The sequence below is a fragment of the Ranitomeya variabilis genome, chromosome 5, assembly GCF_051348905.1.
Source record: "Ranitomeya variabilis isolate aRanVar5 chromosome 5, aRanVar5.hap1, whole genome shotgun sequence".
Classification (NCBI taxonomy): Eukaryota; Metazoa; Chordata; class Amphibia; order Anura; family Dendrobatidae; genus Ranitomeya; species Ranitomeya variabilis.
This window is the reverse complement of record NC_135236.1, coordinates 627,639,274-627,664,052: the sequence shown is the minus strand read 5'-3', so window position 1 is coordinate 627,664,052 and position 24,779 is coordinate 627,639,274. Positions and strand designations below refer to the sequence as shown.

General features: G+C 38.4%; 1 protein-coding gene across 10 annotated transcripts in view; it reads right to left on the bottom strand.

Moving 5' to 3' along the window:
* Positions 1-24,779, bottom strand: part of LOC143776623 (protocadherin alpha-C2-like) — a 513,355-nt gene that overhangs the window by 259,272 nt on the left and 229,304 nt on the right. Inside the window, exon 1 of one of the 10 annotated variants that reach the window (XM_077266146.1) lies at positions 16,505-18,996. The exons of the other annotated variants lie outside the window; for them this stretch is intronic. Coding sequence (XP_077122261.1) covers positions 16,505-18,871 — 2,367 coding nt within the window. The 5' untranslated portion in view covers positions 18,872-18,996. Of the gene's footprint in view, positions 1-16,504; positions 18,997-24,779 lie in introns of those variants that run through there. 10 annotated transcript variants of the gene reach the window in all.

Here is a 24,779-nt window from a genome sequence, read left to right as displayed (position 1 = left end):
AATATTCCTCTAAATCATAATCTCAAATAAAATCCCAGTATATAATTACTATGCTGGTGCCATCTGTTAAATACATCAATTTCTGAAGGAAAACTATCTACTCATAAATGTTTATGACGTCATAAAAAACAGCATTCATGCTACAGTTTTGAAGGTCAAAGGTCAAGTGATACATCAATTGAAAGGTGACACTGTTACAGACTAATAACAGAGAAGAAATATGATATCTAAACTGCCATTTATTAAAGAACAGAATTTGTAAATATTAAATTAAAACAAATAAAGCACATACAATGCTATGGAAATGTAAGTATAAATTTATGATCCCTCTTTAAAGTCAATTTGCCAAAAAAAGAATAGTCATGCAATAGTAACAAGTCTCCATTGTCCCCAAGTCCCCATGATGGTACACCACCACATTATGGGTGTCAGGTCCAAGCATTCCCACATGAACAGTTTCCTGGAAAGTGGATTGGTTGTTGTGAGCAAGTTGAATGGCCACCAAGGTCTCCCGATCTGACCCCCTTAGACTTTTATCTTTGGGGTCATCTGAAGGCAATTGTCTATGCTGTGAAGTTACGTGATGTGCAGCATCTGAAACAACGGATACTGGAAGCCTGTGCTAGCATTTATCCTGTGGTGTTGCTATCAGTGTGTCAAGAGTGGGAGAAGAGGGTTGCATTGACAATCCAACACAATGGGTAGCACTTTGAACACATTTTATAAGTGGTCATAAACTTGTAAATAACTCATAAAAGAATAAAGTTACATTAAAACCAAGCATATCATTGTTTTCTTGTGAAATTCTCAATAAGTTTGATGTGTCACTTGACCCTCTTCCCATTGAAAAAATAAAGTTGGATCCAAAATGGGCAACTTCAAAATGGCCGCCATGGTCACCACCCATCTTGAAAAGTTTTCCCCCTCCCATATACTAATGTGCCACAAGTAGGAAGTTGATATCACCAACTATTCCCATTTTATTTAGGTGTATCCATATAAATGGCCCACCGTGTAGAGTGCACCAGAAATTTTTAGTGTCTTAATACAAAAGGGGTGACTATATATGCACATGCCAATTTGTAGTTATTTGATCCCATACATTTAATTTCTGCCTATATTTTTATCACTTCACTACACCAATTTAGACTATTTAGTGCTGTTGCATCACACACAAATCAGAATACAAAAATACAGGCACAGGTTGTAATGTAACAAAATAGGTAAAAAGCTAAGGGGTGTCAATACAATGCAAGCCACCATGCAATGCCAACTGTAAAATATCCATGCATTCGATGTGACATCTTGGTTTATTGCTCTAATTTTGGACACAAGTTGTCCAGGTTGGGTTTGTTTTGTAGTTTTAATCATGATATTAGTAAAAAGAGGTGAAAATGAAGGTGAATTAGCATTAAAGTCTTTGATAAAAAAAAAATTGTTTTAAGTTAGGGGTTGAGAGCGTGCAGACTGGCATCAGTGGCCTTTATATGACACTGGAAATAGATAACTTGTTCATGATCTAATGAAACCAGTGCAAACATCTTTATATTCCCTGGATTTATGGAAATATAGGATGAGATGGGGATTCCATCCATAGTACTGTCAATGATTGAGTATGAAATACAGGAGTTTTGACCAACTTCAGGGTCTGACACTGATGCAGTATAGACATGAGAACCTGGTGGGTTGTGTTCCTTGAAAAAACAATATCAACAGGCTGATGAAATTGTGAGGCATTTTCAGTGACATTACTTGCGTCGCAAAGAAGTCTTTTTGAAGTGGACAAAGGAAAAAATCCTTAATCTTCAGCAATTAAGACAAGTAAGACAATTGCATATTTAGATTTAGTTTCCATTTACTGTCAGAGAAAAATCTGAAAATGCAAGATTTATTTTAACCCCTTTACGACATATGACGTATTATTACGCTATATGTCCTGTCTTCCCCTTTAATGCGGGTTTAGACATTAAGTCAGCATCTCTTCTGACACATGACAGCTGATTCCTTTAGTTGTCATGTGCCCCTAACAACCACAGCTGTTAACATGTTAAATGCTGCTGTCAATCTCTAACAGTGGCATTTAACATGATAGCGCCAGAAGTGCGTCACTAGCTGCATCCATCGGCGCCCTTGTCACATGACTGTGACCGCGTGGGTTGGCATGACCACAAGGGTTTGTAGGAGATCAGTGCCGATCTCCTATGAGCGCCATCCTGTGGCCGATGCTTATAGCAGATGATCAATTCTGCTATGCATAGCAAGTCTGAATCAGAAGAGCGCACTATTGAAGCAGGTATAAAGTAGAATAAAAGTTTTTACAAATATTTTAAAACAATAAAAAAATCAAATCACCCCCTTTAGCTCTATTCAAAATAAAACAATAAAAAACAAAAATACACATATTTGGTATCGCTGCACTTCAGAAGAAATTCAAAACTTCAGAATTATGTTTTTTTGGTCGCCACGATATTGCAAAAAAGTATTTTTGTTGTATAGCGCTATCATATTCCACAGTGCTATACTTTATCATTGCGGTACCTAATGAGTGTGGGAGGAAACCAACACAAGCATGTGGAGAACATACAACCCAGCTGTTGTCCTTAGTGGGATTTGAACTCAGGACCCCAGCGCTGCAAGGCTGCAGTGCTAACCACTGACCCACCATACTACAATAAAATGCAATTACAAACTGCAGTGCTCCTCAGTCTACTGAACAGCCGCACGACCAGCTCTACCCTCTCCTAGTGCATCCTCACCCAAGCACTGTAGACTGTGAGCCCTCGTGGGCAGGGTTCTCTCTCCTTCTGTACTTGTGTGCCTTTTATTTCTCATGTTTATTGTATTTGTCTATGTATGCCCCCTTTTTCACATGTAAAGCGCCATGGAATAAATGGCGCTATTATTATTGTATAACAACAATAATAATAATAATAATTACAGGCAAATTTATGCAATTCCAAGCAAATTGCATTGATAACTAGATGGGTATTTCCTGAAGGAACTACAGATAGTGCTTTGGAATGGTGCCCGGGCTGCCCCTGCAAGACTTTCCCACTTGGGTGCCCCTCAGGCGCTGGTTTGGTAGTTGTAGCCCCTCAGGGTTGAGGATTTGGTGGGCGGGGCCCCTCTGGGTCCGATTTGGTGGGCTGGGCCCCTCTGGGACCAATTTGGTGGGCGGGGCCCCTTGGGGTAAGATTTGGTGGGTGGGGCCCCTCGGGGTCCGATTTGGTGGGTGGGGCCACATTGGTGAGCGGGGTAATCTACTATATAATTGTCTAAGGGCACTTCCGTCTTTCTGTCACTGTTATTCGTTCGCTGAATGGTCTCGGCAGCTGCCTGTCATAGCTGCCGCGACCAATCAGCGACTCGCACAGTACGGAAAAAAATGGCCGCTCCTTACTCCCCGCACTCACTGCCCGGTGCCCGCATACTCCCCTCCGGTCAGCGCTCACACAGGGTTAATGGCAGCGTTGACCGTGGTGTAACGCACTCGGTTAACGCTGCTATTAACCCTGTGTGACCACCTTTTTACTATTGATGCTGCTTATGCAGCACGAATAGTAAAAATATCTAATGTTAAAAATAATAAAAAAAATAAAAAATAGTTACATACTCACCCTCCGGTGGCCCCTCCGGATCAGGAACCGGCCTTTCCCGCTCCGCGCGACGCCCCGGTCACCGCTGCATGCATTGCGGTCTCGCGAGATGATGACGTGCGGTCTCACAACACCGCTATGTCATCATCTTGTGAGACCGCAATGCACTCTTGGGACCGGAGCGCGCAACAAGCATCAGGTACCGGCTGCTCCAGGAGGTGCAACAAGCATCGTGTACCGGCCGCTCTAGGAGGTGCAACAAGCATCAGGTACCGGCTGCTCCAGGAGGTGAGTATGTAACTATTTTTTATTTTAATTCTTTTTTTTTTTAACAGGGATATGCAGTATACTATGTGACTGGACAATATACTACGTGACTGGGCAGTATAACTACGTGGCTCTGCGCTGTATACTGCGTTTTCTGCGCTGTATACTGCATGGCTCTGCGCTGTATACTGCGTGGCTCTGTGCTGTATACTGCGCGGCTCTGCGCTGTATACTGCACGGCTCTGCGCTGTATACTGCGCAGCTCTGCGCTGTATACTGCTCGGCTCTGCGCTGTATACTGCGTGGCTCTGCGCTGTATACTACATGGCTCTGCGCTGTATACTACGTGGCTGTGCAATATACTACGTGGACATACATATTCTAGAATACCCAATGCGTTAGAATCGGGCCACTATCTAGTAATAATAATAATAAGACTACAGATAGTGCTTTGGAATTATGCTGTGCTGTCACTTTAAGAGCTGATATTATCTGACAAAACTTTTGTGCTGGTGGTCTCATGTACAGTTCGTAGGCATTGGCATAGTAACTGTGTCTGACTGCGCATATCAATGAGCTAATCAGCCAGGTGGCAGTTGGCAGTTATTTTTAGAAATTGCCTCAGAAATCAGGCCCATTATAAACGTATGGGAAAATTTCCCTATTGAAATGCATTGAGACACTTTTTTCAAACGCAAGTTGCGCCAAAACTACAAATCCGATCAACGCGAAAAATACTTAGCACACCTCTTGGCGACGCTGGCTTCGAAATGACACCTCACTGGAGTCTGTGAGTGCTGTGGTTCGGGCCGCATTAATTGCGGACTGAATAAAAATAATAAGAAGACGTTTACCACGATCGGATTACAGTATAGTGCTTTGTTCCAAAGCACTATAAAAATGTCAGCTTGGAGCAGAAAAACTAGGCCCTGACCCAGCCCCAGATCTTGAAAAATAGAAACTTTGTGGGTCTCGGAAAATGGCACCATTTTATTTTTTTGCATATTTTGGATTTTTTTCACCACTTAAATAATAAAGAACCTCTACATGCTTGGTATCTGTGAACTCATCATGACCTGGTGAATCATAATGCCGTCAGTTTTAGAATTTAGTGAATATGGTAAAAAAAAAAAACAATTGTGGAATTGCACTTTTTTTGCAATTTCACTGCACTTGGCATATTTTTCCAGTTTTCCAGTACATTAAATGGTAAAATCAATGATCTTGTTTAAAAGTACAACTCCTCCTGCTAAAAACAAGCCCTCACATGACCATATTGATGAAAAAAATAAAACAGTTATGGCTCTGGGAAGAGGGGGAGCAAAAAATGGAAAATGGCCTGGGGATGAAGGTTAAAAGGGAAAGTAAAAAAATATAGACAGAAAGAGACAAAAATAAACTGAATAGCATGGAATCCATGTATTGATTTTTGCCTAAAAATACTTTACATTTTATGAGCTGTGATCACTTTTTTTTTTTTTAAAGAAATGAGCCCAAAATGGAGGGTACATTCCTAAAATTCACCACCATGCTCTAAACCGCCATGGTAGGAGCATGCAGAGGAAAAAATTAGGTAACAGTACGATATGTATTAGGACACTCCTAACAACTAGATGCATACAAAGACAATGGAGAACATGTCCATGAATAGTTAAATATAAATTTATTAAATCATTAAATCGCAAAACAACAATAAGTACAAGTCAGATAGACATACAATACACATCATTCAGCTAGAGAGAGCCGGGTAGCACAGACCAAAAAACTGATGTGGATCAGCCCAGACGTCTTTTTCTACCATAAAGTGCCTAGTGCAAAAATATATGGGTATATTACCCCAGGGTATAGTAAGAAAGCGTATAAGATAAGTTTTTAGTGAGCCCTGTACACAGGCTCAGAAATGTAATACCATCATAAATTACCCCAGGTTCTTACCCAGATGCTGGCATCAGGTAATGATCCACACCGTTGCCCCAATACAAATTGTCAATATCTGCAAATGTGGCAAAAATTAGCTATTTATAAAAAAGCTTGACAATGTGTGTTAACTTTTTAAAGAAGTTGTTCAGTTGTGTTCTTAAAATAACAGGTAACTAGCCATAAGTACCCATAAGCAAGAGATTCTGTGCTTATTTTTTTGTATTAATGCAGTTTGATTCAAAACAATTCAATTAACCCCTTAATCCCATATGATGTACTATCCCGTCGACGTGGGGTGGGCCTTAATTCCCACTGACTGGATAGTACGTCATATGCGATCGGCCGCGCTCACGGACCACCCCTGGCACATTAACCCCCGGCACACTGCGATCAAACATGATCGCAGTGTTCCGGCGGTATAGGGAAGCATCACGCAGGGAGGGGGCTCCCTGCGGGTTTCCCTGAGACCCTCGGAGCAACACGATGTGATCGCGTTGCTCCGAGCGTCTCTTACCTCCTCTCCCTGCAGTCCCCGGATCCAAAATGGCCACGGGGCTGCATCCGGGTTCTGCAGAGAGTGGCTTACCAAGTGCCTGCTCAGAGCAAGCACTTGGTAAGCCTGCAGCACTGTAAGTCAGATCGCTGATCTGACAGAGTGCTGTGCAAACTGTCAGATTTCTTTATTTCTTTAAATAAAAAAAAAATAAAAGTACATATATTTAGTATCACTGCGTCTGTAATGACCCAACCTATAAAACTGTCCCACTAGTTAACCTCTTCAGTGAACACCGTAGGGAAAAAAATGAGGCAAAAAACAACGCTTTATTATCATACCGCCGAACAAAAAGTGCAATAACACGCGATCAAAAAGACAGATATAAATAACCATGGCACCACTAAAAACGACATCTTGTCCCACAAAAAACGAGCCACCATACAGCATCATCAAAGAAAAAATAAAAATATTATAGTCCTCAGAATAAAGCGATGCCAAAATAATTATTTATTCTATAAAATAGTTTTTATCGTATAAAAGCGCCAAAACATGAAAAAAATGATATAAATGAGGTATCGCTGTAATCGTACTGACCCGAAGAATAAAAATGCTTTATCAATTTTACCAAACGTGGAACGGTATAAACGCCCCCCCCCCAAAGAAATTCATGAATAGCTGGTTTTTTGTCATTCTGCCTCACAAAAATCGGAATAAAAAGCGATCAAAAACTGTCACGTGTCCGAAAATGTTACCAATAAAAATGTCAACTCGTCCCTCAAAAAACAAGACCTCATATGACTCTGTGGACCAAAATATGGAAAAATTATAGGTCTCAAAATGTGGAGACGCAAAAACTTTTTTGCTATAAAAAGTGTCTTTTAGTGTGTGACAGCTGCCAATCATAAAAATCCGCTATAAAAAAATGCTATAAGGCTATGTGCACATGTAGGAAAAGAGGTGCAGAATTTCTGCACAAAATCTGCATCTCCTGGCAGAATCCGCAGCGGCGTTTTTTATGCGTTTTTTGTGCGTTTTTAGTGCATTTTTAGTGCGTTTTTTGTGCACATTTTATTTCTATAATGGAGGGGTGCAGAAACGCTGCAGAACTGCACAAAAGAAGTGACATGCACTTCTTTGAAATCTGCAGCGTTTCTGCGCAGATTATTCAGCATCATGTGCACAGCTTTTTTTTCACATTGATTTACATTGTACTGTAAATCACAGTGCAGTTCTGCAGCGTTTCTGCTGCAGAAAAATCTGCTGCAGATCTGCACCAATTCTACACTAAATCTGCATTGTGTGCACATACCCTAAAAGAAAATCAACCCCCCCTTCATCACCCCCTTAGTTAGGGAAAAATAATAAAATTAAAAAAATGTATTTATTTCCATTTTCCCATTAGGGTTAGGGTTAGGGCTAGGGTTAGGGCTAGGGTTAGGGCTAGGGTAAGGGTTAGGGCTAGGGTTAGGGCTAGGGTTACGGTTAGGGTTAGGGCTAGGGTTAGGGCTAGGGTTAGGGTTGGGGTTAGGGCTAGGGTTAGGGTTAGGGCTAGGGTTAGGGTTAGGGCTAGGGTGATGGTTAGGGTTAGGGCTAAGGTTAGGGCTAGGGTTGGAGCTAGGGTTAGGGTTGGGGCTAGGGTTGGAGCTAAAGTTAGGGTTAGGGTTGGGGCTAAAGTTAAGGTTTGGATAATATTTACAATTGGGATTAGGGTTGGGATTAGCTTTAGGAGTGTGTCAGGGTTAGGGGTGTGTTTAGGGTTACCGTTGGGATTAGGGTTAGGGGTGTGTTTTGATTAGGGTTTCAGTTAGAATTGGGGAGTTTCCACTGTTTAGGCACATCAGGGGCTCTCCAAATGTGACATGGCGTCCAATCTCAATTCCAGCCAATTCTGCATTGAAAAAGTAAAACAGTGCTCCTTTCCTTCCGAGCTCTCCCGTGTGCCCAAACAGGGGTTTACCCCAACATATGGGGCATCAGCGTACTCGGGACGAATTGAACAACAACTTTTGGGGTCCAAGTTCTCTTGTTACCCTTTGGAAAATATAATTTTAAGGGGCTAAAAATCATTTTCGTGGGAAAAAAAAAGATATTTTATTTTCACGGCTCTGCGTTGTAAACTGTAGTGAAACACTTGGGTGTTCAAAGTTCTCACAACACATCTAGATAAGTTCCTTGGGAGGTCTAATTTCCAATATGGGGTCACTTGTGGGGGGTTTCTACTGTTAGGGTACATCAGGGGCTCTGAAAATGCAACGTGATGCCTGCAGACCAATCCATCTAAGCCTGCATTCCAAATGGTGCTCCTTTCCTTCCGAGCTCTGCCATGCGCCCAAACAGTGGTTCCCTCCCACATATGGGGTATCAGCATACTCAGGACAAATTGGACAACAACCTTTGTGGTCCAATTTCTCCTGTTACCCTTGTGAAAATACAAAACTGGGGGCTAAAAAATCATTTTTGTGAAAAAAAAAAGAATTCTTATTTTCACGGCTCTGTGTTATAAACTGTAGTGAAACACTTGGGGGTTCAAAGCTCTCAAAACACATCTAGATAAGTTACTTAGGGGGTAAACTTTCCAAAATGGTGTCACTTGTGGGGGGTTTTAATGTTTAGGCACATCAGGGGCTCTCCAAACGCGACATGGTGTCCCATCTCAATTCTAGTCAATTTTGCATTGAAAAGTCAAATGGCACTCCTTCCCTTCTGAGCTCTGCCATGCGCCCAAACAGTCATTTACCCCCACATATGGGGTATTGGCGTACTCAGGACAAATTGCACAACAACTTTTGTTGTCTAATTTCTTCTCTTACCCTTGGGAAAATAAAAAATTGGGGGCGAAAAGATCATTTTTGTGAAAAAATATGATTTTTTATTTTTACGGCTCTGCATTATAAACTTCTGTGAAGCACTTGTTGGGTCAAAGTGCTAAGTTCCTTAAGGGCTCTACTTTCCAAAATGGTGTCACTTATGAGGAGTTTCCATGTTTAGGCACATCAGGGGCTCTCCAAACGCAACATGGTGTCCCATCTCAATTCCAGTCAATTTTGCATTGAAAAGTCAAACGGCGCTCCTTCCCTTCCGAGCTCTGCCATGCACCCAAACAGTGGTTTACCCCCACATATGGGGTATCAGCATACTCAGCACAAATTGTACAACAACTTTTGTGGTCCATTTTCTCCTGTTACCCTTGGTAAAATAAAACAAATTGGAGCTGAAATAAATTTTGTGTAAAAAAAGTTAAATGTTAATTTTTATTTAAACATTCCAAAAATTCATGTGAAACACCTGAAGGGTTAATAAACTTCTTGAATGTGGTTTTGAGCACCTTGAGGGGTGCAGTTTTTAGAATGGTGTCACACTTGGGTATTTTCTATCATATAGACCCCTCAAAATGACTTCAAATGAGATGTGGTCCCTAAAAAAAAATGGTGTTGTAAAAATGAGAAATTGCTGGTCAACTTTTAACCCTTATAACTCCCTAACAAAAAAAATTTTGGTTCCAAAATTGTGCTGATGTAAAGAAGACATGTGGGAAATGTTACCTATTAAGTATTTTGTGTGACATATCTCTGTGATTTAAGGGCATAAAAATTCAAATTTGGAAAATTGCGAAATTTTCTAAATTTTCGCCAAATTTCCATTTTTTTCACAAATAAACGCAAGTTATATCAAAGAAATTTTACTACTATCATGAAGTACAATATGTCACGAGAAAACAGTGTCAGAATCGCCACGATCCGTTGAAGATGTAAAATAAAAAACATCTAAAATATTTAAATATTGTATATAAACCACAATTTCAATAAATAGACATAGTATGATTTACTAAATCAAAAGATTCTTGTGCACATAAATAAGTTAAAACATCGCTATATGCTTGTTAAATATGTTTTATATAAGTAAAATAAGAATTATTATTTTTTATTATTTGGGAAATTATTGTTTTCTAAGAAAACATTTTTTTTAGAAATAGATACAAATGATGAAATCTGCATAATATTTTCTCTACTCCTTTATAAACATTTTTCTTATTTCTTAAAGGTTAATTCTACACATGCCTGTATCGGAGTTTAATTAAAAATTCAAAGTCATAAATATAAACACCAAGTAAGAAAAGTATTGAATAATGAGCTTACATATTACACTAGAAAGTTAAAATTTCTAACATATCAAATAAAATTGCAAGAGATAAAGTTGAAATCACTATCATTATCAACATCATCATTATCAACATTATAAATTCTTAAGTGTACTCTTTGGAATTTTTCATTTTTTATGTTTTATTCCACATTGTATTTTATATAAATGTTCTAAAACATAAAGATAATTCTTTCTAAAAATATGGAAATCAAAGAAAAAAATGTAGATATAAGACAAAAATTTTTAACTTATACGTGCATCTTTTTTATATATATGCAAGTAAAGCAAGTTTTTGCTGAGTATGATAATATTAATAAATATTTGTATGCCTTTCTGAATTTATTAAATACTTCCTTTGTTAGTGTATCTAAATTCTTACACAAAAATAATTTCATGCTTTTTCTACAAGCATTTTTTTCAATTTTTTTTTCATTTTTATTTTAATACATTTTTTAATATGCACTATGTATAGTGTTTTTCAAGTCCTACTAAGAAGCTAATGACAAAACTAACCCCAATAAGTTTATATCCAAAGTTGGTTGTATTTGAAAAAATATATATAAATCCACAAAATAAAACTAGTTGGATGTTTTGTTTTATATTTGTAAAATGCTGCTTATATCCAATGAAAATCATGTTTTTTAACTTCCTAATAAACAGAGTCACAGGCATGAGTCAGTTATACTACAGCTATGAAACTAGATGTCCGGGAGACACTGACAACAATTTATGCAATGCTTCCAGTTAATTCTCATCAGCTCTGTGTTTCACATTGATTTTGTTGATCTATATTTCTCTTATGTTATATACAGTATTACTTTCTTAGCTAGCTTTTCTATGTACAATTAGTAGTAAAAGGGAGTAAATTACTTAATGATTTTTATAGCCCGGAAACTTTAAGAGTACTTTTCCAGAATTGCTAGTTTTATTCACAATTCCATTTGAAAACTTTCTTCTAAACTTTATACCTTGAACACAATCAAACATAATTTATAACATTTATAGCAGACTATTTACATATTTTATAAAAAATCATTAAATAGAGTTTATTGCCATACTAAACTTTACAGTCCCATGGAGAACTAGGTAAAAAAGATTTTAGCTTTTCGGGCCTTATATTGAGTGTAGGGATGCCTATAATGTTTACAGCTTGGCCCTGTTATATACTTTTGGAATAAAAGACAAATCATGGAAATAAATACATATTTGCTCTCAAATAAATTTTAGAAGAAATACAATTTGTATTAATAGCTTCTTTTACAATATTTTTAAATTTATTTTCTTCTATATTTTCAAAGAGCGCAGGGATACTCGGAGATCAACTTTTCCCAGCTGGTTTTCCGTTAAAGTTACAAATCCAAGGGGAAAACAAATATCAGCCTTAACTAGTAAAGGTCATTTTGCTATCAAGTAAAAAAAATCTTTCTTCATATTCCTCTTGACAACTATTGATCCATAGATCAATATTCTATTTTACTTTATTACTACAATAATTAATTAGAAAAAAAGTCCCTTTTTTAATTAAATCTGTCTGCATGTTCTTAACAAAAAATGACTTTGTGCTCTCTCTAGAGTCTATAAATAGGATAAGGTATTGCAGAAATATAGACAAAGGTAATTTTCAACAATATTTGGTTTGTGTGGGGGAACCTTTCTCACTGTGGAAAGTGCCAAGTTGGTGAAAGGTGACTTATAAGCCATGGAATGCTCTTATAGGAATTTTTCCATATTTATATATGCATGTTTATATTCTAACCTAAAAAGTGGCTAAAACAGTGATTTATATACTGATAAAACTCTTGCTGTATGGAAATCTATGCCTCTTAAGCATCTTGTAACCTTTGGATACAGCACATTGGCAGTGTACAGTGGCTTGCAAAAGTATTGACACCCCTTGACTTTTTACCTTTTTTTGTTACATTACAACCTGTGTTTACATATTTTTATATTCTGATTTGTGCATGATGCACCAGCACTAAACAGTCTAAGTTGGTGCAGTGAAGTGATAAAAATATTGTCATAAATTAATTGTATGTGATCAAATAACTACAAATTGGCATGTGCATATGTAGTCACCCCTTTTGCTGTGAAGCCACTAAAAATTTCTGGTGCAATCTATTACTTTCAAAAGTCACATGCTTAGTGAAAGGAAGTCCACCTGTGTGCAATCTAAGTGTCACATGTTGGTCAGTATATACATTTTATCTTTTCTGAAAAGCCACAGTGGCTGCAACACCATTAACAAGAGGAACCACTAACCAAACACCATGAAGACAAAAGAGATCTCCAGACAAGTCAGGGACAAAGTTGTTGAGGAGTTCAAGTCAGGGTTGAGTAATAAAATAACATTTCAATCTCTGACGATCCCCCAGAGCACATCATATCCATTATATACTGTATGTATTACTACATCACTACATTTACTTTCAGTTATTACATATAGAGCAGATCCTCCTCATCTGCAGACCAAATTAAAGACTCTACTATACACACACATAAAACTGCACAGTTTTTGTCCTATAATATATATATTTATAATATATAAACCCTATCATTGCCAACACATTTGAAACTCAGTATGAATTTTAGCTTGTCATTACATGTTATTGCACATAGTTTCTACCCAGGAAAATCAAATCAAATAATCCTATAAAGTATTGATGTCAATAGCAAATGATTTAAAAGTGTATCTACTTTTTATTCAATGACAACCTAATATTAATATTCCTCCTATTTCATAAAAATCAAGTACATTTGTTTCATAAAAGAATGGTGATGATTATGACATTATCATTTTTTTTAACAATCGGTATGATGTCATATTTACAAATAAAACTCCACCTAAAGCTGTCACTGGCCTAAAACTGTCAGACTTTATCCTAAAACCTTTTAGAAAGATACTAAGATCAGCATTTTGTTAAGCCATCAAATGCATTATAAGAAGTCCCTGTATGACAAATATAATGGTTTGGCAACACTCTAGGTTTTGAAAAAAAGATAAGAAAGAAACATCAAGTCTAGGAAATTTATTTACCCAAGTAGTGATCAAACATTTATTTAGTTGTAATCCAATATATAGTAACTCACATCAAGGAAAAAAATAGCTAATGTCTCAGGACTCTTTATGAATAGGGAAGATGGGATAGAGGCTATTTTTCCTCAATATTCATGGACAGTTCAGATTTGTCATGCATGACTCTAAAAACAGTAGTTCATGTGATGTTGTTTCACACTAAAAAGGACTATCATATTGTAATCGAAAGTGTCAACAATGACAGAGAAGGCTAGAAGGAAACATTTCAAGAAGATATCCACAGAAAATTTGCAATTGAAAGGCACAAAATCAGCTAAGTTTAAACTGGTTATTTTATCTTCATATATTATTAATGTTGCTCAGATTTCAATTTTGCCTAAAAGGTTACTTTTTTTCCCTCATACCATTTTGCTCAATGTAATACAATTCTAGATGTGAAGAGGTTCTTAAGCTCTCTCACTATTAAAAAAAACATTTTTCCAGTTTATTAGATTTTTCCAACACATAATATGGCAGACCCTCCCACTGTTCAATTAACTGATAATACAGGGTGGACCACTTATATGGATACACCTAAATAAAATGGGAATGGTTAGTGATATCAACTTCCTGTTTGTGGCACATTAGTATATGGGAGGGGAAAAACTTTTCAAGATGGGTGGTGACCATGGCCGCCATTTTGAAGTCGGTTATTTTGGATCCAACTTTATTTATTTCAATGGGAAGATGGTCAAGTGACAAATCAAACTCATTGAAAATTTCACGAATAAAACAATGGTGTGCTTGGTTTAACGTATAAAATGTGTTCAAAGTGCTGCCCATTGTGTTGGATTGTCAATGCAACCCTCTTCTCCCACTCTTGACACACTGATAGCAACACCGCAGAAGAAATGCTAGCACAGGCTTCCAGTATCCGTTGTTTCAGATGCTGCACATCTCGTATATTCACAGCATAGACAATTGCCTTCAGATAACCCCAAAGATAAAAGTCTAAGGGGTCAGATCGGGAGACCTTGGTGGCCATTCAACTGGCCCATGACAACCAATCCACTTTCCAGGAAACAATTCATGTAGGAAAGCTCGGACCCAAGATGGTGCACCACCACATTATGGGTGTCAGGTCTGAGCATTCCTACATGAACAGTTTCCTGCAACTCAGGTATATGAGGTACAGTATGTCTCACTTTTTTTGGCTCTCACATACAGATTTTCTGGACAGAAGTAAATAAAACACTCTGCAACCTGGGATTAATAAAAAAATACTTTAAACCACAGGAGGTCCTACTGTCCTGCCCTTCAAACAATTTTTAAACAAAAAAACATGATTTATTAGCACTAATGATTGTGTGGCAAAACAGCTCGTACCAATTCATTGGAAATTCCTCTCTCCTCCATCCCTCAAAGAATGGATAAACAAGGTCCATTAAATATGTAGGTTGGAAGAATTTTCATGTTGGGAAACAGTCACATTCAACTCACTTAAAAACCTTTTCCCCTTGGACTCAAAAATTTGGTACCAATGCCTTTCAAATTCAATCCAGCACCTGATTTTATCCAGCCACCTTTCACAACTATACATTTATACATAAGTTGCATCTATACAACTATAAGAAGGATTAATTGATAAGCAGGATTAACTGATGGATCACCAATGTATAATGTACACTGTACATCCCAATAAGCCTTTCTTGTCTGCACATTTAATTACTTAAAACCTATGAAATGAGCAAAAACCCTCCTGTAAATAAATAAGTAAAAAGCAAAAGTGCATCCAAATAACTCAGAGTTCTTAGTAATACTGTTTTTGATCAAAAAGAGCATGTAAGCCATCTCACCATCGTCAAGGTGCCCTGATTGGGATGGTCCTACACTGTCTAATATTAAAAACAGCATTACTAAGAACCCTGAGTTGTTTAAATACACTTGCTTTTTACCTATTTAGTTAAAGCAGGGTTTTTGCTAATTTTCTTTCTTGTAGGTTTTGTGCGCTTTATGGCCAATGTGAACATGCGTTTATGTGCTGCATGTATACCAACTTGATCCAAGCTCATTTTTTTTGTATATTTAATTACTTGAACTATGGGTTCACTCCTTAATTGCAAATGTTGTACCTCCTCTCTAATGTTTGTATTTGTTTTTTATTTGTACTATGGTGAATATGTTGACTTTTTATCAGTTTACTGAATTATTTACCCTCTTTCATTCCACCTTTGTTTCTGTTAATTGTTTTTACTAAATAAAGAATTATAAATAAAGGTCTGAGATTACCAGTATGGCCGTCAGAGTTTCATTAAGTTTACATTACTTTTGATTGGACGATTAAGAAAAAGAAAAGAAAACTAGAAAACATGGAATTTTTTCATATTAAGTCTATACAATAAGAACTGTAAAAAAAGCTAATAGTAAAGTCATCAGACCAGTTTAAGAAATTGAGGCTGAAATTAATTCTGATTGGTTGATCACACCATACAGGTTTTCTGTTAGTCAGTTTTGATAAATGAGGGAATAGATAATATGTTATCAATATAAAGAACTGGATTTACATGTTTCCTTACTTTTCACAGATATATTTCATTATTCCATCTGTTGATGAGACTGTACAATCTGATGCTCAGCAAGTTAAACACAATCAGTCCACAGGTAGGTGTTAGGGGTAGAGCAGGGATCATAGGTCAGTATTAAAGTGAGTGAAATAGTGAAAATTATTTGTTAACATTTTGAAAAACATCCAAGCAGGATATAACCTCCAGAAGCCTAATTTTGTAAGTGCCTGAAAGATTGAGCTACCTGGTTATCTCAGCTAAAGACATTATCACAGCTTGAAATGTGATGAATATATCTGAATAAACCCATTATTTTTGTTAGTTTTGCATGATGATAACATGTGTTTCTAGATAAAGTTTCCTATTTCTTTTACCTATGAATAAATAATGTTAATCTTTACTTATTTTACATGTTTTTCAGACAATTATTATTCGAAATTACAACTTCAAATATAATTAAATTCTTCATAAAAATATCAAAATGCTGTTTTTGATTTATTAGTCTTACCTTATAGGAGGAGTTTAACACTACCGCTTGTGGATTGACTTGCTCTTCATTCCCTGGTGTCTGAGAGTTATTTGGTGTGAAGACTATTAAGTCACTTTTTGGTCTAAATGAATTGGAACTGATGTTATACTGAGTGTGTTGGGAATACATCCAGCTCCCTCCAGTGTTGGAGCAGATTCTGTAGTTTTCTTTTAGCTCATTGACCTCATCTCGGTATTTTTGCCATCTTAACACAGTGAACACAATCAGAGTAATAAGAAAAATACTTGATATGACGCAGATTGCAACAACCAAGTAAACGTTTGCATCAGAAAATTCATTACTATTCCCCTTGTTCTCTTGATTATCAAACTTCAATTCTTCTCCAGACTCCACCACAGATATGACAATATGTGTCTCTGATGTCATGACTGGTTCACCATGATCCTGAGCTACTACATGCAATCTGTACTCATCATTGTCAGAATCTGTAAATGACCGTTTCAAAGTTATTTCTCCAGTCTGATGTGCAATAATAAATGGAGATTTTCCAGATCCTCCAAGATCCTTTAACTTGTAAAATGTCCAAGCGTTGTATCCAGAATCCAGATCTACGGCCTTCACTTTAGTTATCAGGTGTCCAGGCTCTGCTGACTTTGAAGCTTTGATTGTTATTTCAGAGTGAAGTGGGGTGAATGTAGGAGCATTATCATTAATATCCTTAATGAATATGTTTAGAGTAAGGTTGGAGCTGAGGGCTTGTAGACCAGCGTCAGTGGCTTTTATGTGACACTGAAAATATGAAATCTGTTCATGGTCAAATGATACCAAAGCAAAGACCTTCCCATTCTCTGGATTAATGGAAATGTAGGAAGAAATAGGAATTCCATCAATTGTGCGCTCCCTAATTGAGTAAGTAATGAATGAATTTTGCCCAATATCTGGGTCAGAGGCTGATGCTGTATATATATGAGACCCTGGTGGGTTGTTCTCTTTAATGAATATTGTGTCTGTTGATTGGACAAATCTTGGAGCATTGTCATTGGCATCGCTTATATCAATCTTCAGAGTTTTTGAAGTAGACAGGGATGGAGAACCTTCATCTCTTGCAGTAATTGTAACTTCATATTGATCTTTCACTTCTCGATCCAACGGTCCATTCACGGTCAAAGAAAAATCACTCATGAAAGCTGGATTTACCTTAAATGGTGAAGGTTCAGAAATATAGCAGTGAACTTTTCCATTTGATCCTGAATCTTTATCATGGACACTGATGATGGCTACTGTTGTCCCCTGAGGAGAATTTTCTGGAATGGGAACTGATAATGAGGTCACTGTCATCTCAGGAGGATTGTCATTGACATCTACAACTGTAACTAGTACCTTACAATGTCCAACAAGCTTCAGATCTCCATTATCAATAGCATCAACTTGAATTTCATACATATGTTTTGCTTCAAAATCCAGCTGTCCATTTACTCTAATTTCCCCTGTGTACTGATTCAGACTAAAAATATTGCTTACTTCCCATGACACCAAACTGCTAAATTCATATTGTATTTCTCCGTTTCTGCCTTCATCCAAATCTGTAGCATTTAGTTTGAACACCAGAGTCCCTTTAATAGCATTTTCATTAACACTGCATTGGTAAAATGGCTGATCAAACACAGGAGCATTATCATTAAAGTCTTCCACAGTAACAACAATACGTGTGGTGCCACTTAGCCTTGGTTTGCCTCCATCATAAGCTGTGAGTGTCAGATTGTGCACAGACTGCTTCTCTCTGTCTAAAGACATCTTAAGCACAAGTTCTAAAGATCTGATTTGATTTAAATACTTTTGAAAATCCAAAGCAAAACAATCACTTGCACTGAGCTCATAGTTGGTGATAGAATTTGTTCCAAGATCTGGATCTTCAGCTCCTTTGATTCTGAAACGAGATCCTGCAGGTCTGCCTTCTGATATTGCCAGTTTAGTCACACTAGTGAAGAATACCGGACTATTGTCATTGATATCTTCTATTTCTACATCTACACGATACATCTGCACAGGCTTATCTACAATAACCTGCAGAGGAATTATACACAAGGGTGAATCTGGACACAGCACTTCTCTGTCTATTGTCTCTTTAACAAACAGGATTCCATTCTGCAGATTAACCTGGAAATATTCCTTCTCATCTCTAGAGACAATATGTAACATTCTGGAATTAATCTCACCTATATCCAGTCCAAGATCTTGAGCAATTCTCCCAACAAAGGTGCCATGCTTGGATTCCTCAGGGATGATATAATGCAGCTGACTCAGGACCACATCCCACGATATTTGTAACAAAAAGAAATGGACCAGTCTGCTCCGTGCCTGATAATCCAGTCTCTGATTCAGCATTTCCTAATAATTAAAGATGATTTCTCCAGTAATAAAGGCACTAACACTGATGGAAGAATGAAGAAATTGAAAAAATAATCTGTCATGGCCGGAATCCCTGCTGCAAGAATTTCATTTCACGCTGCAGAAATGCATTTCCTCTTTCCTTCCTGCTATTAGTTGGTGAGGAATGCCATCTAGTGCTCAATTTTTAGGTTGCATGTCAGGTACGTCTTTATGTATTTTTTTTTTATTAAGGAATCATTTGTTTACTGTTTTTACATCTGAAATTTAGAATTCAGTCTCATCAAATTACAAATGAATTAGATTTAAGAAAATGCAGCTATTGTAAATTTAAACAACATTAAAGAATTCTATTTCATCTTAGAATAATATTGTTTTAACTGTTTTCCAACTGGATCTTCCAAAACTAATCCTTTTTGTACTATATTAGAATGATAACATTAGTATTACTGGTTTAAAAAAATTTAAAAAAATAAACTTTGCATTTCTTTTAGCTCCATTTCTATACAATCACCACTTAAGCATCTCCCTACCACATATATTTCAACTTATCAATAAAGTTTCTTACACATTTACTTAACTTTTACCCACATACTGTACAGTAAAAATATATTACACTTATAAGTAATTTTCAATGGACAAGTATTTGTTAATTATAAGCTCAACCTTTATCCAAAAAACATAAAAAGGAATTAATTAAGTTGTATATAGTATACAGTATATAGTTTATATGTATATCTAGCTGTTGAAGTAGAACAATATTTTGCTAAAATTAAGCTGGATTAGAACATTTGCCATTAATTAAATTATAATAAATAAACATTATGATAAATGTGCAGAGAAAAGTAAATTGCAAAGACTTTGCTATTGTAGAGACATTTGGGCAGTAAATAACAATATTAAAGATTGTAAGTTTTAATAATGTGAATAATAATCAATGGCAAAATAAAAGAAAAGAATGTTAATGGGACCTGCCATCTGATTAATTCTCGAACCACAGAAAGTATGAATTAGTTAATGGCTGCATTTTTCCTACCTGCTGCAGCATTATACATTGGTAGTAAAAGTAATCCTGATATCAATATTTATCCCTAATCACGTATATCATATACTCCAAAATTGAACCTTATCTGCCATTCAGTTAAAAATTTAGAACTATTCGGTTTGTTTGGCAACTTTTTTTCTTGTACTCCAGACATAGATACTCTTAGGAATAAACAAATCTGCCAACTTCGAAGACAGCACTTAAGCTCAAATTCGACTGGGAAATTCACTAGCATCCATTTTATTCAATGCCAATGAAGTTTGCCCTAAATGTCTGTAAAAGTTGTTTGCTAATTCCTTGTGACTCTAATTGAATGTTAAAGTAACTAAACTGTGGATGTCATTGCAACAAAATTTATAATGCATCGCACAACCAACTCTTATTAAAAGGGGGGCAATATAAAAGTCTGCAAATATTAAATTCACCTCTTATTGACTTAGCACTAATCTTTGGGACAAGCAACTTATCATACTGAGGTGGAGTAAGTTGTGTGAGGGGCAATGCTTGGGTTTTCAAGTTCAGATTGCGTCTTCCGAGCTCACTACCGATCTAACTTCTCTACCCAAGCACTACTGGCCATATGCTGATTAGTTTTCCAAGAGGTCCGAGGAGACTCTTCCTCCCCATTGCTCATATGATTGCCCCATAGACCTCATTACGGGGCAGAGCCTCCTCGTAGAAGTGTCTACCCGTTCTCACTCCTGGAGACTGAGGCTATGTCAGAGTACATCAGGGAGAATCTGGCAAGGGGCTTTATCAGAAAATCTGTGTCTCCTGCTGGGGCAGGTTTCTTCTTTGTCCAAAAGAAGAATGGGGAATTATGTCCATGTATTGACTATAGGGGTTTGAATGCCATCACTGTCAAGAATAAATATCCACTGCCGCTAATCTCTGAGCTCTTTAATAGACTGAAGGAAGCTAGGATATTTACCAAGTTAGACTTGCATGGGGCTTATAATCTAATTTGTATACGTGAGGGGGAAGAATGGAAAACCGCCTTTAATACCTGGGACGGTCATTATGAGTACCTAATAATGCCATTCGGTTTCTGTAATGCCCCCGCAGTCTTTCAGGATTTCATGAATTACATTTTTCAGGAGATGTTATCCACATCGGTGGTAGTATATCTGGATGACATTCTAATCTTTTCTCCAGATGTCAACTCCCACTGAAAACATGTATATAGGGTCCTTGAGTTCTTGTGTGCAAACTATCTGCGCAAAACTGGAGAAATGTGTTTTTGAGCAAGAGTCCCTACCATTGTTTGGGTATATCATTTCTGCCAAGGGTCTAGCTATGGAACCTGCCAAGCTGAAGTCGGTTTTGAACTGGCCAGAGCCTCACTCTCTTAAAGCAGTGCAGCGCTTTATGGGGATTATTAACTACTACCGCCAGTTCATACCTCACTTCTCCAATTTGGCGGCCCCTTTTTTAGTCCTCACCAAAAAGGGAGCTAACCCTAAGCAGTGGTCTCATGAGATCTCCAGTGCCTTTACTTCTCTAAAGTCCCATTTTGCTAGAGCGCCAGTGCTGCATCGACCTGATGTGGATAAGCCCTTCATCCTGGAGGTGGATGCCTCTTCCATTGGTTCTGGAGCCATCCTATATCAAAAGGATGCTAAAGGTTGGAAACATCCCTGCTTCTTTTTCTCTAAGACCTTCTCACGAGCAGAGAGATGGTCAGGGACAGGGAGTTGGGGACAGGGAGTTGCTAGCAATGAAGTTAGCCTTTTCAGAGTGGAGACATCTCCTGGAGGGAGCTTGATACCCCTTTAAAGTTTTCACAAACCACAAAAATATCCTCTATTTACAGACTGCCCAATGGCTGAACTCCTGTCACACCAGGTGGTCCTTGTTCTTCTCTTGGCTTAATTTTACCATTCATTTTGTGTCCGGAGAGAAGAATTTATGCACCGATGCTCTGTCCCGTTCTGTAGTCTTGTCTGAAGATTGGGATGATTCACGTCTTATTGCCCCTTCTGAGAGTCTTCAGACAGTGGCTTCGGTAGCGATCGAACAGGTACCATGGGCAAGACTGGTGTTCGTCCTAATCTGCAGCCGAAGGTCCTCTTGTGGGCACACATGTCCAAATTGGGGGGTCATTTTGGCACCAAAAGGACCACTGAGCTTCAGGCGCGGTCGTATTGGTGGCTTTGGATGGCCCATGACATAAAGGATTATGTGCAAGCCTGTATCTCATGTGCCAAGAATCAGTCATCTAGGCAGAGACCTGTGGGCTTGCTTTATCCTTTGCCAGTAACAGACAGACCTTGGGAAATGGTCTGGATGGGCTTCTTTGAGGACCTGCAGAAGTTCCGTAATAATAGTTATCTGGGTTGTCACCGATCATTTTCCTAAAATGGTGCATTTGGTCCCTCTTCCGTGCCTACCCTCTGCTTGAGTATTGTCGGTATTGTTCATAAAACATATTTTATGCCTATGTGGGATGATTGAGAAGATTGTTAGTGATTGGAGTCCCTAGTTCACATCTCAGTTCTGGAGGGAGCTCTGTAGTCTACTTAGTAATGAGCTTATTTTGTCCTCTGCATGCCATCCTGAGATGAATGGACTGGTGGAGAGTATCAATCAGATGCCTGTCACATATTTTTGTCATTTTGTGTCCACCAGGCATGATATTTGGTTATCCCTGCTGCCACGGGTGGAGTTTGCATTAAACAATGCCATCTCCGATTTCATGGGGCAGACTCCTTTCCTCCTGAATGATGGTCAGCATCCACATGTCCCTGTGCCCATGCCCATTTCATCTTCTGATCCAAGGGTGGTAGATTGGGCAGTGGAGGCTCGTGACATCTGGGATTGCATGCAGGATGGAATTAAACTGTCAAAGGAGAGGATGAGGGTCTCCGCTGACGCACATCGTCATCCCACGCCGGTCTTTGCCCCGGGAGATTTAGTGTGGCTCTCGGCTTCTAACATCAAGCTGTGCTTAGAGTCCACTAAATTTGCTCTCCGCTAATTAGGTCCTTTCAAGGTCCTTGAGCAGGTAAATCCTGTAGTTTACTGCCTCAGTCTTCCACCGCACCTGAGGATCTCCGACACTTTTCATGTGTCTCTTCTTAAACATTGTACATGGCCCGGTTTTCTGGGACCCCTGCTGGGGGTTCAAATACATCCTTGGATGACTTTGAGGTCAATGCCATTGTCGAGTCAAAGGTGGTGCACAGTAAAAAAAAAATTCTGATTGACTGGAGGGGTCATGGACTGGAGGATAGGACCTGGGAGCCTATAGAGCAAATTTGTGCCCCCCTGCTTATTGCGGCTTTTGAGCATGGTGAACATCACCAGGGGGATGTTAGCAGGGGGGTAATGTTAGACGACGGGATTCTCCCATCTGTGGTTTCCCATTCAGCTTTGGCCACTGAGGGGGCTGCTGAGCATAGACGTCGGTCGCAGCATCTTGCTCAGGCTCGTGCTGTTTGTCTGGTTGCTGCTGGCTCTTCAGCCAAGCCTATGGTAACCAGCAGTAGGCAGCGATGGGCGAATGCTCTGGAGACTAATCCAGAGATCACCCTACTGACCATGCTCGTGATGTGGCGATGTCTCATTGGTAGTCGGTCGTCAGCTGCTCTGGTGATGTGGCAACTCCGGATTGGTCCGTGAGTAAGGTCCTGTCTGACTGGACATGAGCTGAACACATAAATGGGTCTAAGAGGTGCATGCGGCCATGCTAGTAACAATCTCACTGCTTGTGTGTATGAGTCATCATTGTGGTCTTTGTCAGCATGTGCTCAGGGTCAGCAGTAAGCCGTTAGAATTTCAATTCTCTGGAGAGGTGATTGTATTAATTCAGGGCTGGCATTTTGTCATTAGAATAACAGCACCTCCGGAGAGGAGTTTGGTGAGTGCTGTTGCTGACTGTGTGACCACTGACGGCTTTCTACCCTGTGAGCGGGCTACATTCCCCTGTAAGGTTAACAGGGATTGTATCTAACGTCATACCTTTTCTGTTACTGTGTGCGAGTGACACGTCACAAAAACAAGGGAATAGTGGGCACCGCACAGATCTATACCACAGGGATCAACCATGTGCATATAACATGATACAAAAAACAAAAAAGAAAAGATATGCACACTAGTGGGATCAACCAGCCATAATACATTTTATTTAACATAACACTTCAAAAAAGAGGCAAAAGGGAGTACATACAATTAAAAACATTTAAAAAGCCAAATGGCCAGATGGACCAACTTTGATCCCCCAGGACAAACACAGATGGAAAAATGGACTAACATGGTAATGCATGAGGTAGGAAATACAAAGCATATAGAAAAAAAATATATTCATATGCATACAATTAACTGAGACAGTTTAACATACAAAAAAGTCAATAATAAACAAAACTGCCCTGTGCTGCCAGCTGACCTCAAATACATACCATGAGCCCATATGTGTGTTGGTAACCCATAATATGCATGCAGGAAAAAATGCCGCAACAAACACCAATGCACTATAAGATAAATAACCAGCTAGTAGTCCTAACCCCAGCCTCTATGGAATTTTAGCCAAACAGAGGAAAAGCTGTAACAATGGCTGTCAGAAGGATACACTAGTGTTAGGTGCACATAAACTATGTGCAAATGATCCGGTTACAAGTGCACAGAGGTTACCAAGTGAAATCCATAGGGGGATAAGGGCCCCACGCGTATCGATGCTACTAGAGCATCTTCATCAGGGGATGTGTGATAGGCATGTCCAAGCAGTGCCTCTTTTATATCCAAAGATAATAATAAAGGTAATAATCACCTGTGAGGGTGCTACGGCATGTCAGCTCAATCCACATTGTGTCCAACCAAATTGATTTCTGGTTAAGCGCCCATACAAGTCACAAATCAGCGCCT